The sequence below is a fragment of the Ornithorhynchus anatinus genome, chromosome 1 (genome assembly GCF_004115215.2).
Source record: "Ornithorhynchus anatinus isolate Pmale09 chromosome 1, mOrnAna1.pri.v4, whole genome shotgun sequence".
NCBI classification, from domain to species: Eukaryota; Metazoa; Chordata; class Mammalia; order Monotremata; family Ornithorhynchidae; genus Ornithorhynchus; species Ornithorhynchus anatinus.
Window position 1 is genome coordinate 35764909 of NC_041728.1, and position 19518 is coordinate 35784426.

The 19518-nt window shown below is 44.3% G+C and overlaps 1 protein-coding gene across 3 annotated transcripts in view; it reads left to right on the forward strand.

The window, feature by feature from the left end:
* Positions 1–19518, forward strand: part of RGS6 (regulator of G protein signaling 6) — a 386017-nt gene that overhangs the window by 340027 nt on the left and 26472 nt on the right. For all 3 annotated transcript variants that reach the window (XM_039911550.1, XM_029073117.2, XM_029073256.2), the window contains exons 13-16: positions 3032–3142; positions 7544–7669; positions 12129–12315; positions 15736–15825. In XM_039911550.1, the coding sequence (XP_039767484.1) occupies positions 3032–3142; positions 7544–7669; positions 12129–12315; positions 15736–15825 (514 nt within the window). The remainder of the gene's footprint in view (positions 1–3031; positions 3143–7543; positions 7670–12128; positions 12316–15735; positions 15826–19518) is intronic.

Here is a 19518-nt window from a genome sequence, read left to right on the forward strand (position 1 = left end):
TCTCCCACTTGAACATGTTCTGGAGACAGGCTCTAATGGAGTCCAAGTTGATTTGAGATTTTATAAACTAAGATGCTCATCAGTGATGTGAAAGTAAGAAAGGGAAAGGAACAATTTTCAATATCTCCTCTATGTGTTAATTTCTGTTAGGGGAAATTAATTTTTTATTCCAAAGAAAAAGGTTTTGTCTTTTGGTAGCTCCGCTCTTCTCATGTGGGTGAAGACAATAAGGAATAAGAAGGTGAGAGGAATCTGAGGGGTTACAGTCATTTCTCCAGAGTACCCCTTCCTGCTTCTCTCTTGGTGTTTTCTTCTGATTCCCAGGTGATACGTGCTCCTGGATCTGAGAACCTCTGTCATCAATCAATTGATCATATTTATTGAGGGCTTACTGTGTGCAGAACATTGTACTAAGCACTTGGGAGAGTACAATATAACAGATTTGGTCATAATAATACTTGTGGTATTTGTTAAATGCTTACAATGTGCCTAGCACTGTACTAAGCACTGAGGTGGATACGAGTAAATCCAGTTGGACAAAATCCATGTCCCACATGGGGCTCACAATCTGAATCCCCATTTTATAAGCCCAGAGAAGTGAAGTGACTTGTCCTAAGTCATACAGCAGGCAAGTGGTGGAGGCGGTGGAAGAACCCAGGTCCTTTGGACTCCTAGGCCCGGGTTTTATCCACTAGGCCGTGCTGGTAAACGTTCCCTGCTCACAGCTAGCTTCCAGTCTAGAGGGAGCTTACAGGAAAGAAAGTGAGAAGGGTCTGAGACCATGCAAAGGTGTGGTGCCTGAGGGGAAACAAAAAATTAATGTGAAGGAATCCCACTTTTATGAAGTGAGAAATCCAAAAATGAAGAGGCACCCAAAATATGAAATATCCCCAGATGAATTAGTTCTTTCAGTATCTGGTCAGCAGTTCCTGGCCTATGGGAATCAATTAGATTATTGCTGGATTTGATGAGATGCAGTGAGGCCTAATGGATAGAGCCCTGGCCTGGGAGTCAGAGGGCCCTGAGTTCTAATCTTAGCTCCACTGCTTGCCTGCTGTGTGACCTTGGTAAAATCACTTCACTTCTCTGTTCTTCAGCTACCTCTTCTGTAAAATGGGGATTAGGACCATGAGCCCCATGTGTGACAGGGACTGTGTCCAAGCTGATTAGCTTGTGTCTACCCAAGCGCTTAGTACAGTGCCTGGCACATAGTAAGTGCTTAATGTACATCATAAAAGTAGAGGGGAGGGTGGAGGTTTAAGTAAGAAATTTGTCCACCCAGAAGATTAGGCAAGGAACAGAGCAAGGAGAAAAGAAAGTTCCAAAAATCCTGAAAAATGCCATAAGCCTTCATAATCCATATTCAGTCAGCATGGCCATGGTAGCTGCTAATAATGCCAATTTAGCTCCAGAAGCCAAAACTCAAATGTTGATTCAATCAAGTAATGATATTTATTGAGCCCCTCCCTTGTGCCAAGTCCTGTACTAAACGCTCGGGAAATAACAGTACAATAGAGTTGGTAGGCACAATCCCTGTGCACAAGGAGTTTACAGGCCATGATGTTGAAGTTGCAACTAAAAAGGAGAATTAGACATCTAACACTTCTGCACAAAATTCCATACTTCCCATGTTCCAGTCAGGAAAGAATGGTCAAAACAGTCCCTTTCCATACATAATATCATCCCTGGGTTAGTTTTAACAAAGTCTTAGCCAGTTGGGCTTCATGGGAAGATTGTGGCTTAGTAGATAGAGCCCAGACTTGAGAGTCCAAAGGACCTGGGTTCCAATCCCAGCTCTGTCACATGTCTGTTGTGTGGCTTTGGGCAAATTGTTTGATTTCTCTAGGCCTGTTACCTCATCTGTAAAATGGAGATTGAGTGTGAGCCTCATGTAGGATATGGGCTGTTTCCAACTGGATTAAGTTGCATCTACCCCAGTACTCAGTACAGTGCCTGGCACATAGTAAGTGCTTAACCAATACCATAAAAAAAAAAGAAATCACTTGACTTCTCTGCTTCAGTTTCCTCATCTGTAAAATGTGGATTAAGACTATGAGCCCCATATGGGACAAGTGATTAACTTGTATCTATCCTAGCACTTAGTGCAGTGCCAGGCCCACACTAAGCACTTAACAAATACCACTGTGATTATCATTTTCTCCCAGAAGATTCTGGGAATTGAAGGTGAAACCAGTCCATTATTACCGTGGGGTCCATAGTCCACATTGCCCTTCACACCTCCTGTTAGCCACTTTGAAGGCCTTTGCCCTCTCACCAGACTTTGATTGACATGGAGTGGCCACTACTAAGGTCAGTGGTTAACTGACTTCTTCATGGGTTAGGTTGGAGGGGATAGGAAGAAAATGGTTATCTTTGAATGATGTGTTTGGGAGTCCCCTTAGAAGAAGTGAAGGAATCATTTGGATATCACCACAGTCCATAACAAAACTCAGCTTCTGCCTTTCCACATTTTTTTTCATGGTGTTGGTTAAGCGCTGGGGTAGATGTGAGTTAAACAGGTTGGGCACAGTCACTGCTCCCACACAGTGCTCACACTCTTAACCCCCATTTTACAGATGAAGTTAAGGAGGCCAGAGAAGTGAATTGATGTGGTCAAGGTCATTCAGCAGACAAGTGGCAGAGCTGGAATTAGAACTCAGGTCCTTCTGACTCCCAGGGCATGACACCACTGATCCCCCACTATGGAAATTGGAAGATGGATGCTAATGAGAAGCAGCAAGGCTCAGTGGAAAGAGCATGGGATTGGGAGTCAGAAGGTCATGGGTTCTAATCCTGGCTCTGCCACTTGTCAGCTGTGTGACTTTGGGCAAGTCACTTAACTTCTCTGTACTTCAGTGACCTCATCTGCAAAATGGGGATTAAGACTGTGAGCCCCATGTGGGACAGGGATAGTGACCAACCTGATGACCCTGTATCTATCTCAGCTCTCAGAACAATGCTTGGTGCAAAGTAAGCACTGAACAAATACCACAATTATAATTATTAATTACTTCTTTTTCCCTTGCCACAGCCTGATGGCCTACACAGAACAGTACGGGGAATATGATCCTATAATAACTCCTGCTGACCCATCCAATCCATGGATCAGTGACGACACCACTTTATGGGACATAGAAATGAGGTAAAAGCAAAAGGACATTTTGTGAGGAGGAATTTCTGTTTGAAAGACTGCCTCTTCCTTTCCCTCAGCTGTTTCCCCTGTGTGGTGTGTGTTTTCATTCCCATTTAGCATTTGCATTGCTCTTCTTAATCACTTTCATGAGTTAGTCTTCCAGCCCTGAAAGATTGCCTTGTTCTTCTCATTGTAAGTGATACAATGAGGCACAGAAGACGATGAAGATCAGAATTTTGCCCTGAGTCACAAATTCATTCCAGAAGCAAAGCAGGGGCCTGGGAGTCAGAAGGATCTGGGTTCCACTCCCCTTTCTGTCACTTGTCTGCTGTCTGACCTCAGGCAAGTCACTTTACTTCTCTGGGCCTCAGTTTCCTCATCTGTAAATTGGGAATTAAGACAGTGAGCCCCAAGTGGGACATGGACTGTGTCTGTCTTCCCACCCCCAGGCTGTGAGCTTGTTGTGGGCAGGGATTTTCTCTTTATTGCTGTCCTGTACTTTCACAAGCAGTTAGTACAGTGCTCTGCACACAGTAAGTGTTCAATAAATACAATTGAATGAATGAATGAATCCAACCTGATTAACTTGTATCTACCCCAGTGCTCAGTACAGTACTGTCAAATAGTAAGCACCTAACAAATACCATAGGAAGGCAACCCTACCACCTTTCACCTTGCCCCTTCTTACCTCACCTCCTTTCTCTCCTTTTCCATCGCATCCCGCACACTCCGCTCCTCTGGTGCTCACCTGCTCACTGGGCCTCCATCTCGCCTGCCTCGCCGCCAATCCCTGGCCCAAATTTTACCTCTGACCTAGAATGCCCTCCCTCCTCAAATCCTCCATATGATCCCTCTTCCCCCTTCAAAGTCCTACTGCAGGGACACTTCCTCCCAGAGGCCTTCCCAGACTAAGCCCCCTATTCCTCAGCTCCGCCTCCCTTCCACGTCACCTTGAATCATTCCCTGTGCTCTTCCCACCCCCCCATTCCCACTTATATATAGAGGTATATATCTAGAATTCTATTCATTTATATTGATGCCTGTTCACTTGTTTTGCTATCTGTCTCCCCACCTGTAGACTGTAAGTCCACTGGGGGGAGGGATTGTCTCTCTTTATTGCTTTATTGTACTTTCCAAGCACTCAGTACAGTGCTCTACACAGGGTAAGCACTCAGTAAATACACTCTAGACTGTAAGTCCATTGTGGGCAGGGAATGTGACTGTTCATTCATTCAGTTGTATTTATTGAGCATTTTTCTGGGTGCAGACCACTGTACTAAGCACTTGGAATGTACAATTCAGCAACAGAGAGAGACAATCCCTGCCCAACAATGGGCTATTGTTGTATTGTGTGCTCCCAAGCTTTTAGTACAGTGCTTGGCACACAGTAAGCGCTCAGTAAGTACGAATGAATGAAAATACAACTGAATGAATATTCTCCTGAGGTAACTCAGGCAAAAGGTACGAGTTTTAAAATGGAAACAATCACCATTGATTCTTTCCATCCAATTAGCTTGTATCTACCCCAGTGTTCAGTACAATACCTGGCACATAGTAAGTGCTCAACAAATAACCCAGTTATTATATTTATTGTTACTACTCTTATTATCATTATCATTATTTTTCCATTTGTAAAGCTGCAACCTTTGGACAAGCTAACATGGAGTGGAGTGGCCAAACTTACCTTTCTTTGGAATTACCTTTTCTTTTTTTTCCAATGGTATGTGTCAAGTAAGAGCTTACTATGTGCCAGGCCATATATTAAACCCTGGGGTACATGTAAGCACTGTGGGGTATGGGGTACATAGAGAAGCAGCGTGGCTTAGTGGAAAGAGCATGGGCTTGGGAGTCAGAGGTCATGGGTTCTAATCCTGACTCCGCCACTTGTCTGCTGTGTGATCTTGAGCAAGTCACTTAACTTCCCTGTGCCTCAGTTACCTCATCTGTAAAACTGGGGATTAAAAAATGTGAGCCCCACGTGGGACAATCTGATTACCCTATATCTACCCCAGCGCTTAGAACAGTGCTCAGCACATAGTAAGCACTTAACAAATACCACCATTATTATTATTACGTAAGCTAATCAGCATGGATCCAGTCCATGTCCCACATGGGACTCACAGTCTTAATCCCCATATTCCAGATGAGGGAACTGAGGCTCTTAATCCCCATATTCCAGATGAGGGAACTGAGGCCCAGAGAAGTAATATGACTCACCCAAGGTCACACAGCAGACAAGTGGCAAAGCCGAAATTAGAACCCAGGTCCCCAGGCTGGTGCTGTATCCACTAGGCAATCCTGCCTCTTTTGGATTTTGCCAATTTTGTCTGTGGTCCCTGCAGCCTAGAAGACGTAGTGTAACTAAAACGGAACTGCATCCAATTGACTCCCCATTCTGGTTTAGGTCACAGATTTGGGGGCTGGAATGATATAAGGAGCAGGAATTAAGTAACAGGCTTCTCTGTGGAGAAAATGTGAAACGAGAGATCCATTTTTTTTTTTATTTAGAAGTATGAGATTCTAGGAGAATGTCTTAAATTCAGGACCATCTTCATTTTGGAGCCTTCATCTCTATATGGTACTGAAGCATTATTCAAAATATATGTTTGATGGTTAGTCTCCTGAGATTCTGAATTGAGCATTTGAAACCCGAGGCTTTCAAATTTCTGGCATTTTCCATGACCAAGTCATTTTCTAGGTTCTTGGGCTCATTCGAGGCCCAATTATTATAATAGTAATAATGATAATAGTAATAATAATAATATTGATAATAATAATACAGATATTTGTTACTATGTGCCAAGCACTTGACTATGTGGTTAGACAATCTGGTTAGACATTGTCCTTGTCCCATATGGGGCTGCCAGTGTTAATTCCAATTTTATTATTATTATTAATAATAATAATAATGATAATGATGGTATTTGTTATGTGCTGACTATATGCCAAGCACTGTTCTAAGCACTAGGGTATATACAAGGTAATCAGGTTGTCCCACATGGGACTCACAGTCTTAATCCCCATTTTACAGATGAGATAACTAAGGCACAGAGAAGTTAAGAAACTTGCCCAAAGTCACATAGCTGACAAGTGGCAGAGTCAGGATTAGAGCCCACAACCTCTGACTCCCAAGGTTGTGCTCTTTCCAAATGATTTTCCAGATGAGGTACCTGAGGCATAGAGAAATGACTTGCCCAAGGTCACATAGGCAAGTAATGGCCCTGGAATTGGGACCCAGAGGAGAAAAAGGAGAGACAGGTGGTGGCCTAGTGGCTAGAGCGAGGGCCTGGGAGTCAGAAGGATTTGGGTTCTAATTCCAGCTCTTCCTCTTTTCTGCCATGTAACTTTGGGCAGGTCACTTCACTCCTCTGTGCCTCAGTGACTTCATTTGCAAAAGGGGATTAAGCCTATGAGACCTCCATGGGACCCTCATTAACCCATATCTGCCCTAACACTGAGTAATAATAATAAGAATGATATTTGCTAAACATTTACTATGTGCCAGGCACTGTACTAAGAGCTGGGGTGGTTACAAGCAAATCTATTTGGACCCAGTCCCTGTCCCCTGTGGGGCTCACAGTCTTCAGCCCCATTTTACAGATGGGGTAACTAAGGCACAGAGAAGTGAAGTGACTTGCTGTGCGATCTTGAGCAAGTCACTTAACTTTGCTTGGGAGAGTAGATTTTATAACAGACTGGGGAGACATGTTCTCTGCCCACAGTGAGTTTACAGTCTAGAGAGGGAGACAGACATGAATAGAAATAAATAAAGGAGGGATATGACCATAATTGCTGTGAGGCTGACAAAGCAACCCAATTAAAAGAGCAACACAGAAGGGAGAGGGAGAAGAAGAAATGAGGGCTTAGTCAGGGAAGGCCTTCTTTGAGTTCTTCTCAGATCCAGAATGCAGAGTGCCTGGAATACGGATCAGACCCAGAAGGACTTTTCCCCTCTTCTTAAGTTGAGCACTTCCATATTTCTTTTATTTTTTTTTGGTCTTTCTTAAGCGCTTGCCATGTGTCAGGTACTGTATTAAGCGCTGGGATAGATGCAAGCTTATCAGGTTGGACACAGTCCCTGTCCCACATGGGGCTCATGGTCTATCCCCATTTTACAGATGAGAGAACTGAGATACAGAGATGTTAAGTGACTTGCCCAAAGTCACACAGAAGACAAGTGGCAGAGCGGAGATTCAAACCCAGGTCCTTCTGACTTGCAGGGCTGGGCTCTATCCACTAAACCACACTGCTTCTCATTACGTATTGTGTTAAAACGTGATTTCATGGTGGTCTTTCCTCTTGAATGGACAGGGAAATGAATTGTCTATCCTGACCATTTCTGAAGATGAAGGGACCTTTGCTTCTCCCTTACACTTTATCATTTCTTTTGACTTTCTCCCCGTCTCAAAGCAAAGAGCCTAGCCAACAACGGGTTAAGAGATGGGGTTTCTCCATGGATGAGGTGCTGAAGGACCCAGTGGGAAGAGATCAATTTCTTCGTTTCCTAGAATCAGAATTCAGTTCGGAAAACCTCAGGTAAAAATGTCACAGCTTCAACCAGTCTTTGGGAGTGCATGGAGATGTTAATGTTTAGGCAGGGATTCTCTCGATCCATATATTTATGCCTACTTGTATGTAACCTTAGCCTTTTGCAAGGATTCTACAATATGATTTTATGAAAACTGAAGGATATCTAGAAATTACAAAACTTAAAAGGAACATTTAACTGCACTGTTTTTCAAAATAAGGGTCATACCCAATTACTGGGTTTTGGGAGATTATTCGCTGGATAGGAATAATGCTATATATGTTTATAATGAATTTATACATATATGCTTATGCAATATATACAATATGTTTATATTGTGTACAAACAATAATGCTATATAGTTTATTTCCTGTAATTTCTTTTCCAAGTACTGTGGACATACAATTATTATTTTGAAGTTAATAGTTCCAAGAGAAAATATATTTTATCTTGTAAACACGTGGCTACAGAATCTTAGGTCAACATTTCTTCTGTGGGTAATCTATCAGTCAGTAGTATTTATTGAGCACTCACTATGTACAGAGAACTGTACTGAGAGCTTGGGAGAGTACAATATACCAGAATTAGACACCTTCCCTACCCATAACAAGGTTACTGTGAACAGGGGGAGACAAACATTAATATAAGTAGAAAAATGACCAATATGTACATAATTGATCAATTAATAAAATTTATTGAACACTTACTCTGTGCAGATCATTTTACTAAGTGGTTGGGAGAGTACAATACAACAGAATTAGCAGACATTCTCTCTTCTCATAACAAGCATAATAAGTCAAGAGTGGAGTAATGGTCAAAATGTTTTTTCTTCACGGTTGGATTTAAGAAAAACAGCCTGAAACCCATTGCCCGGCAGTGAGACGCACAAGTTCGAGGTACAGTGGATAGGTTGGCATTGTAGTAAACTGAGTTGGAATAGGAAATCAGTCAAGTAAAATAGGCGGGAGTGAGCTGATTGAGTTCTTAAAAACCAATGGGAAGGAGTTTCCTTTTCATGTGGAGGTGGATGGGCAACCACTGGAGGTTCTTGAGGAGTGGGAAGATGTGGACTGAATGTTTATTTAGAAAAAGGATCCGGGCAGCAGAGTGAAGTAAGGATGAGAGAGTGTAGAGGCAGGAAGCGGGAAGGTCAGCAAGGTGGCTAATGATAGTCAAGTGTATCATAAGTACTTGGATCAGCCTAGGAGCAATTTGGATGGAGAGGAAAGGGTGTATTTTGGCAATGTTGCAAAGGTCGAACCGACAGGATTTGGTGACAGATTGAATATGTGGGTTGAATGAGAGAGGTGACTCAAGGACAATGCCGAGCTTTCCAGTTTGTGAGACAGGAAGGATAGTGCTCTTGTCTTTATTGATGGAAACGACAGGGGATGGACAAGGTTTGGGTGGGAGGATGAAGAACTGGGTGAGGGATGTGTTTAGTTTGAGGTGAGATGTCCTGAAGTCAGGGAGCAAATGGAAGACTGCAGAGAAGGAGAGCGACCGCGGCAGGAGATGGAGATTTGGGAATCAGCCCTATAAAGGTTGGTAGTTGAAGCCGTGGGGGAGGATGAGTTCTCCAAGGGAGTGTGTATACAGACATTAATAATTACTGTGGAATTTGTTAAGCGCTATGTACATCATGGTCTAGTGGAAAGATCGTGGGCCTGCAAGTCAGAGGACCTGGGTTCAAATCCCCACTCCGCCACTTGTCTGCTGTATCCTGGGCAAGTAACTTCTCTAAGCTGCAGTTTCCTCATCTTTAAAATAGGGATTCAATAATAATAATAATAATTGTATTTGTTAAGCCCTTACTATGTGTCAACCACTGTTCTAACCTCTGGGGTAGGTACAAGGTAATCAAGTTGTCCCACGTGGGACTCACATTCTTAATCTCCATTTTCCAGATGAGGTAACTGAGAAACAGAGAAGTTAAGTGACTTGCCCAAGATGACACAGCAGACAAGCAGAGGAGCCAGGATTAGAACCCACGTCTTCCAATTCCCAAGCTTCTCCCTCATACTTAGAATGTAGTCCTAATTAGGATAGGGATTGTGTCCAACTTGATGATCTTGTGTCTCTCCCAGCATTTAGTACAGTGCTTGGCACATAGTTAAGTGTTTAACAATACCACAATTATTATCATTGTACTTATTAATGTTTCATCTCCATTTGAAATTTGAGGGAACTGAGGCACAGAGAAATTAGGTTACTTGCTCAAGGTCACCCAGTGAGTAAGTGGTGGACCCAGCACTAGAATTTAGTTTGAGCAAGGTTTTGTAGGTGAAGAGAGCAGCGTGGTTTAGTGGATAGAGCGTAAGCTTCAAAGTCAGTAGGACCTGAGTTCTAATGCCTGCTCCACCACTTTTGTTTTTTGTATGGTATTTGTTAAGCGCTTACTGTGTGCCAGGCACTGTTCTAAGCACTGGAATGGATACAAGGTAAACAGATTGGATACTGGCAAACCAATTACTCTCCCTCCCTTGTCAAAGCTTTATGGAGGGCACAACTCCTTCAAGAGGTTTTCCCTGACTAAGCTCCCCTTTCCTCTTCTCCCACTCCCTTCTGTGTTTCCCTGACCTGCTCCCTTTATTCATCCCCCCCTCAGTCCCAAAGCACTATGTTCATAAAGCTGTCATCTATTTATTTATATCAATGACTTTCTGCCCTCCTCTAGACTGTTAGCTCGTTGTGGGCAAGGGATATGTCTGTTTATTGTTGTATTGTACTCTCCCAAATGGTTTGTACAGTGCTCTGCACACAGTAAGCACTCATTCATTCACTCACTCATACAATCGTATTTATTGAGCACTTACTTTGTGCAGAACACTGTACGAAGCACTTGGGAGAGTACAATACAACTAAACAGACACATTCCCTGCCCACAAGTATGCAAATTCTTAGGTGACCTGATGATGATGAAGTGAGATTTGGGGGTGGGATTAGGAAAGGGAGATGAGAGATCCAGTTTTAGAAGGGCCTTGAAGACTGTGAGCCCCACTTGGGGTAACCTGTATCTACCCCCATCACTTAGAACAGTGCTTGGCACATAGTAAGCTCTTAACAAATATCATCATCATCACTGGGAAGCAGAATGACATTGGGATAGCCAGGCCTGGGAGTCAAAAGGTCATGGGTTCCAGTCCCAGTTTTTCCATTTGTCTGCTGTGACATCAGCCAAGTTGTTTCACTTCTCTGTGCCTCAGCTACCTCATCTGTGAAATAGGGATTGCGACTCTGAGTCCCACGTGGGACAGAGTCTGTGTCCAACCCCATTTGCTTGTATCCACCCCAGCTCTTACTAAAGTGCCTGGCACATAGTGCTTAAATGCTTAACAAATACCATAATTGATTCATTCATTCAATCGTATTTATTGAGTGCTTACTGTGTTATTATTCTTAACGCTAGGGTAGTAATAATAATAATGTTGGTATTTATTAAGTGCTTACTATGTGCCAAGCACTGTTCTAAGCAATGGGGGAGATACAAGGCAATCAGGTTGTCCCAGGTAGGGCTCACAGTCTAAATCCCCATATTACAGATGAGGAAACTGAGACACAGAGAAGTTAAGTGACTTGCCCAAAATCACACAGCTGACAAGTGGTGGAGCCAGGATTAGAACCCACGACCTCTGCCTCCCAAGCCCATGCTCTTTCCCCTATGCTTCGCTGCTTCTCAAAGTAATCAGCCCGGATACAATCCCTGTCCCACCTAGGTCTCTCAGTCCAAGCAGGAGGGAGAACAGGGATGGAATCCCCATTTTGCAGTTGAGAAAACCGAGGCCCAGAGAAGTGAAGTGACTTGCCCAAAGTACCACAGCAGACAAGTTGAGGACCTGGAATTAAAACCCAGTTCCTTCTGGCTCCTAGGTCTGTGCTCTATCCTCTAGGCCACACTTCTCCCTCTATTAGCAACACTCCGGAACAACAAAATATGATACCTTGGTGATGTTGTCTGTGACTCTGCCATATCAGACTTGCAGCAGCAGAATGACAGTGGCTAAATGAGAAAATAATACTGAGTACTGTCATTGTTATTAAGCCATTATTAAGCCTTTGTTAAGCACCTACTCTGTGTGGACAGGAAACATGTCTTTAGGTTCTGTTGTATTCTCCCAAGCACATAGTACAGTCCTTTACACATGGTAAGCGCTCAGTAAATACGATTGATTGATTGCATTTGGATTTGCTCCCTTTTATTCCCCCATTCCTCAGCCCTACAGCATTTGTGCCCATATCTGTCATTCAGCTATTTATATTAATGTCGGTCTCCCACTCTAGACTGTAAGCTCATTGCAGGCAGGGAACTTGTTGACCAACTGTGGTGTATTGTCCTCTCCCAAGCATTTAGTACAGTGCTATCCACACAGTAAGTGCTCGATAAATATGATCGTATGCATGAATGAAGGAATAAAAACCAAACAAATCAACAAAAACTGCTTTTGTGCTTGTTTTTGCAATTTAAAGGTTTTGGTTGGCCGTCCAGGATCTCAAGAAACAACCCTTACAAGATGTGCCTACCAGGGTAGAAGAAATTTGGCAGGAGTTCCTAGCTCCGGGTGCTCAAAGCGCTATCAATCTGGACTCCCACAGCTACGAGAAGACAAGTCAAAATGTCAAAGACCCAGGGAGATACACATATGAAGATGCGCAGGTCAGCTCCTCTGCCTGAATAGTTCTCTGGTCCCGTAACTCTCCATCCCCTTCCCGGCTCCCTCCGGGCACAGGGAGGCTGAAGTGCTAAAATGGGTAGTTTAGACACCATCCATTTGTAGACCGTAAGCTCACTGTGGACAGGGAACGTGTTATATTGTACGCTCCCAAGCATTTAGTACAGTGCTCTGCAAGCATTCAATAAATACTATTGAATGAATGAATGAATGTATCTGTTTCAAGAAAATGCAGAAAGCCATTTAGGGATGCCTGAGTTTTATGTCCTCTGGTTTATAAGCTCATTTTTTTTGTTCATGGTATTTGTTAAGCACTTCTTATATGTCAAACACTGTTCTAAGCATAGGTGCAAGTAAATAAGATCAGACAAAGTCCCTCTCCTGCATGCGGCTCACAGGTAATATTTACTAAGTGCCGGACTCTGTACTAAGCACTGGGGTAGATACAAGGTGATCAGGTTGGACTCAGTTCATATCCCAAGTGGGGCTAAGTAGGAGGGGAACAGGTATTGAGTCCCTATTCTACGGTTAATGAAAATGAGGCATGGAGAAGTCAAGTGACTTACCCAAGGTCACCCAGCAAGCACCTGGCAGAGTCAGGGTTAGATCCCACATCCTCCGACTGCAAGGCCTACCAACTCTGTCACATTGTATTCTTCCAAGCACTTAGTACAGTGTTCTGCACACAGTAAACATTCAATAAATACAATGGAATGATTGAGATTGATGCTACATATCACTCCTGTAAATTGTCACAGAAGCTTGAAGTTTTCTGCACCAGCTCCTTTCTTTCAGGCTTCTCAGAGTACTTTCTGGTTCTGTAGTATGCCTTACGTTTTGCAGCTGGGGGAAAGTTGATCTCTAAAATAAACCTAGCTACAGCCTGGGAGTCAGAAGTACCTGGGTTCCAATCCTGGTTCTACCGCTTGTCTGCTGTGTGACCCTGGGCAAGTTGTTTCTCTGTCCCTCAGTTCCCTCATCTACAGAATGGGGATTCAATCCCTTGTCTCCCTTCTACTGAGACCATGAACCTCATGAGGGACCGGGTTATCTTGTGTGTGTGGCAGCATTTAGTATTCATTCATTCAGTCGTATTTATTGAGGGCTTACTGTATGCAGAGGGCTGTAGAAAGTGCCTGGGAGAGTACAATAGAACAATAAACAGGTACATTCCCTTCCCACAATGAGCTGACAGTCCAGAGGGGGAGGCAGACATTAATAGAAATCAATTAATTTCAGATATGTACATAGTGGTGAGGGGCTGAGAGGGTGGGGTGAATAAAGGGAGCGAGTCAGGGTGATGCAGAAGGGGGTGGGAGAAGAGGAAAGGAGGCTTAGTTGGGGAAGGCCTTTTGGAGGAGATGTGCCTTCAGGACTGCTTTTACCAAATAGGGTACACTTCCTGAATTTGAGTATCATGGCCTAGTGGATAGTGCACGGGCCTGGAAGTCAGAAAGTTCTTGGTTCTAATCTCCCACACCGCCACTTGTGTGTTATGTGACCTTGGACAAATCACTTAACTTCTCTGTGCTTTGGTTACCTCACCTGTAGAAGGGGGATTAAGACTGTGAGCCCCATATGGGGCAGGGATTGTGTCCAACCTAACTTGCACTTGCCCCAGTGCTTAGAATAGTGCTTGACACACAGTAAGTGCTTAACGTACATCATCATGATGATTATTGGTATGATTATTATTATAGTGTCATCGTTATGCAGTGATGTGTAATGTTTGCAGTGTCTGGTGCCATTTTCTTTTTGCCAGTTGTCCTTCGTCCCTTATGAAGTTTTGGTTCAAAAACGGGGGCTCCTTTATTGACAGAAGTACGCCACGTTGATCTGTTTTTGACTTTTGTTTTCCACTGTCCATCAAACATTTCCTCCATTTCCTTGGCTTTCAGTTTCCCAATTTCACCTCGCCGTACAGCAGTCATTTGGGTAGCTGTCAGGCAATCGGTGCTGTTTACTGAGTGCTTACTGTGTGCTGAGGAAAGTACACCTCCGATGATTTGAAATTAACTTTGTTCCATCCTGTCTTGCCATGTGCTGGTGAGTCTGGCTAATAAGTGATCTCAAGGGAAGTCTTTAAAGAACTGGATGTAATCCAGGTTTCACAACAGTCGAGAACCAGTGTTGCGTAATAGTTAGAGCACGGGCCTGGGTGTCAGAAGGAACTGCTATCTAAACCTGGCTCCCCAGTGCTGTGTGACTTTGGGCAAGTCACTTCACTTCCCTTGGCCTGAGTTCCCTCATCTGTAAAATGGGGATTAAGACTGTGAGCCTCATGAGGGACAGGGACTATATCCAATCCAATCTGCTTGTATCCACCCCAGCACTCAATACAGTATCTGACACATGGTAAGTGCTTAATAAATACCACAATTATTATTAGAACATGCCAAGGCAAATGTCATCGGCGAAGAAGGACTAGCTAACAAGTCCATATTTTCAAGAGCATCAAGCAGTGTGGGACACTGAGGATTCTGGGAGTCTGGGGGTAGTGGTCCAGGTCAGGGAAAAGGAGAGAGGCAGAGAAAGAGGCAAGAAAGGGGAATAAAAGACAACAGGACTTGCAGAAAGAGAAAAGGACTGGGAGGTAGAGGAAGAGAGACAGAGAGAGGAGAGAGAAGGAGGGAGGAAGAAAGAAGGAGTGAGGAGAGAGAAAGAGAGTGAGAGAGAGGAAGAAAAAAGGAAGGGAAAAAGAAAAAGAAGAAAGAAAAACAGAGAGGAAGAGAGAAAGGAAGAGTGGAAGGAAGGAAAAGGAAAGGAAAAGAAGAGAAAAGAAAAAAGGAGCTAACCTTTTTGAGCTCCAGGTTAGAAGGACAGAGAGGGAGGAAGATGCATCATGAATCATCAGCCAACATTTATCACTCACCTTCAGATACAGGACATCATGCCAGTGAATCTGTGTACATTTCCATAACATAGAATGCCCCTGCTCCCTAAGCATGTCTGACAGAAAAACAGTGTGGCCTAGCAGATAGAGCATGAGCCTGGGAGTCACAAGGACCCGGATTTTACTCCCAGTTCCACCACTTGTCTGCTGGATGATCTTGGGCAAGCCACTTCACTTCTCTGGGTGCCTCAATTCCCTCATCTGTAAAATAGGCATCAAGACTGTGAACCCTAAGTATGACAGGGACCGTGTCCAACCCAATTGGCTTGTATCTATCCTAGAGCTTAGTACAGGGCCTGGCACATAGTAAGTGCTTAACCGATATTAATGAAGGGAGATAAAGTTGTTTTTTCTTAGATCCCCCACAGCATGCAGCACCATGGGAGCTTCTCACACAACACTTAACTCGGGTTCTACAGTTCTCTCCTTTCCAATGGGCTTCTTCAGACTCTGATAATAATGTTGTTCTTTCCTTACTTCCCACCGTCCCTTCTTTCCCACCCTTTACCAGGAGCACATTTACAAGCTGATGAAGAGCGACAGCTATGCCCGATTTCTGCGTTCTAATGCTTACCAGGACTTGCTGCAGGCAAAGAAGAAGGTATATATGGGGAAGGACATGCTTGCTTCTCATAACACCCACTGAGTCTTGTCCACCGCTCATGGCTAGGGCAAAATTGAGAATATGGTTTTGGGGACTTCTTTTTTTTCTTTTTTTCCCTTTTTCTCTCCCTTTTCTTTTCTTTTTGGAATAAGGGTTGGGTCCCTACAGCTCCCTTCTTTGAAGTCCCTGGATTTCCTCAGCCTATGGCTATACCTCCCCACCTACCACACCATGATTCCAATTCTAGCATAACCCCTGAGATGAGGTGTAAGGCCCAGCCCATGTGTGAAAAGGTCAAAATTGAGTGAAGGATTATCTCTTCCTGGACTTCCTAACTCGACTCTGGAGTTAAGACCCCTCAAAGACCCCTTTGGATAGGAGACAGAAAGAGAGCTCTGACCCTTTAATGGTCTTCCCTTCTCACAGGGGAGAAAGAGGCCAGTTCTGGGGGTGTTGAAAGGGGGCTGTCAGCCTCGAGGCCTGGTGTTGTCGTCTCTTTCCCAGGTGCCTCATGAGGTAACCCTCCATGCGTAAGATGGCTTCCTTAGAAGCAGCATGGCTCAGTGGAAAGATCACGGGCTTTGGAGTCAGGGCTCATGAGTTCGAATCCCAGCTCTGCCACTTGTCAGCTGTGTGACTGTGGGCAAGTCACTTAACTTCTCTGTGCCTCAGTTCCCTCATCTGTAAAATGGGGATTAAGACTGTGAGCCCCACGTGGGACAACCTGATTCCCCTATGTCTACCCCAGCGCTTAGAACAGTGCTCGGCACATAGTAAGCGCTTAACAAATACCAACATTATTATTCCTTCCTCCACTTCCCCACTCCATCACCTTTCTCAAAGTTGTTGACTTTGTCCCTTTCTCATTTCAACTAATTGGTAACTGTATTCTGAGCGGGAACAGTTACCCTGCTTTTTCCTCTTGTTTCTTGGGGCCTAATCGGGTTCCCCACAGCCTGACCGAGCTGTGGGTAGACACCCAACCTTCCCCACCCCTGCCTCCCCATGATCCACAGATGGGGAAAGGTCAATTTGGGAATCACCTCAACTCAGTTTCCGGTACGTGTTGAAACATTTTCTGCCTCTTTCAGCCCATCCTTATGACCCACTCGTGATCAATCAATCAATAAGTAGGATTTTTTGAGTGCTTCCTATGTGCAGAGTCTTGTACTAAGCACTTGGGAGAGTACAACGCAGTAGAATTAGCACTCACGTTCCCTGCCCATAATGAACTTACAGAATCTGCAAACCATGGCCTGGTGGATGAGAAGTATTTTTTCTCTCTATTGACTAAGCCTGCCTTTCCTCTTTTCCCACTCCCTTCTGCATCGCCTAACTTGCTCCCTTTATTCACCCCCCCTCCCAGCCCCACAACACCTATGTACATATCTGTAAATTATTGATTTCTATTGATATTCTATTATTGATTTCTGTCCTGTCTCCCCTCTAGACTGTAAGCTCATTGCGGGAGGGGAATGGGTCAATTTATTGTCATATTGTACTTTCCCGGGCACTTAGTACAGTTCTTTGCAGACAGTTAGTGCTCAATAAATATGATTGAATGAATAAGGGTGATTTCTGCCCCCATTTCCCAAGCCAGGACACATGAGAGGAGAAAGTCTGACCCCTGTTATCTGTCGCTAATCCTGCTGTGTCTAACAAGCGCATAATACAGTGATGTAAACATAGTGCTTGATAAATAACTTTGATTGATTGATCTGGCCAGGGCTGAAAAAAACAGGGACTGATCCAGACGGGTCAAGGAATCTGGGAGAGGGAGAGGCAGGAGATAGACCTTCTAGAAAGAAGCAGAAATGCTAAGGAGGAAAAAATTCCTACCGGAGGCACAGGAAGTGGCAATGGACCTCCTTAGCTCCGACAGAAAGCTTGTGGAACTAACTCCCATCGGTACCTTAACCTTACTGTAAACTCCTTGTGAAATGTCCTTCTCTATCTACTCAAACTCCTGATCCTTGCTTTGAAGGTCAGGGGGTGGGTCCAAGAGAAGACTGCCTTATCCCTTCCACTGGAAACGAATGACGTTCCACCAGCTCTAACTAGCGACGGGATGAATAGGCATCATATGTGCAGATTTCCCCTGAGCACTCACTGTAATGTACTGAATGCCTGGTCAGATTCTATGTGATCGGGTTGGACATGGGACTCAAGGTCTAAGTGGGAGGAAGAAAGGAAACAGTGAGGTCCAGTGGATAGAGCACGGGCCTGGGAATCAGAAGGATCTGTCTTCTAATCCTGACTCCCCCACTTGTCTGCTGTGTGTGACCTTGGGCAAGCCATTTCACTTCTCTGAGCCTCAGTTACCTCATTTGTAAAATGGGGGTTAAGACTGTGAGCCCCACGTGGGACATGGATTTTGTCCAACCAGATTAGTGTGTATCTACTGCGGCGCTTAGTACAGAGCCTGGACAGAGTAAGCACTTAACAAATGCCATTAAAAAATCTAGCGATTTTCATGGGCCTCTGCAAAGCAGCGTGGCTTAGAGGATAGAGCAAGGGCCTGAGAGTAGGAGGGACCTGGGTTCCAATCCTGACTCTGCCATGTGTCTCTTGTGTGACCTTGTGCAAATCACTGCACTTCTCTGGGCCTCAGTTACCTCATCTGTAAAATGGAATTAAGATGGTAATCTTAATCTTAATGTGAGACAGGGACAGGGACTGTGGCCAATGAGATTAACCGTCATCTACCCTAGTACTTAGAACAGTTCTGGGCACAGAGTAAATGCTTAACAAGTACCATAATAATTATTATGATTGTTATGGGCCTGGAAGTCAGAAGGAACTGGGTTCGAATCCCACTCTGCTACTATTCTGTTGTGTGACCTTAGGCAAGTCCTTTGACTTCTCTGTGTCTCAGATCCCTCATCTGTAAAATGAGGATTAAGGCTATGAGTCATGTATGGCACGTGGACTGTGTCCAGGCTGATTAGCCATTAGCACCCCAGTGCTTAGAACAGTGCCTGGCACATAAGACGTGCTTAACAAGTAATATAAAGGAAAAACAAAAAAGAATCCCCATTTTACATATGAGGAAATGGAGGTATAGAGAAGTCTAGACACCCGCCCAAGGCCACAGCAGATGAAGGGCAGGGATGGGATAAGAAGCAGCATGACTTAGTGGATAGAGCCTGGGCCTGGGAATCAGAAGGACCTGGGTTCTAATCCTGGCTCTGACACGTGACTGCTGTGTGACCTTGGGCAAGTCACTTCACATCTCTGTGTCTCAGATCCCTCATCTGTTAAATGGAGATGAAGACCATGAGCCCTCCCATTGTGGGCAGGGATTGTCCCTCTTTATTGCTGAATTGTACTCTCCAAGGGTTTCATACAGTGCTCTTCACTCAGTAAGCACTCAATAAATACGACAGAATCAATGAATAACAGGGACTGTGCCCAACCTGATTAGCTTGGATCTACCCCCACACTTAGAACAGTGACTGACACATAGTAAGCACCTAACAGATACCGTGATGATCATGATTACTATTAACCCGGGTTCTCCGGCTCCCAGGCCCGTGCTCTTTTCTTTCTTCTAGACCTCATTGTCCCCTTCATAGTTTCCCTCAGAGGAACCCCACTGTGTGTCTTCAGTTCGGAGTCCTGTCCTTCCAGGCATATCTATCCCAGGCCCAGTCAGGGAGGAGCAAGATCAGCACTTAGAAGAGTGCTTGG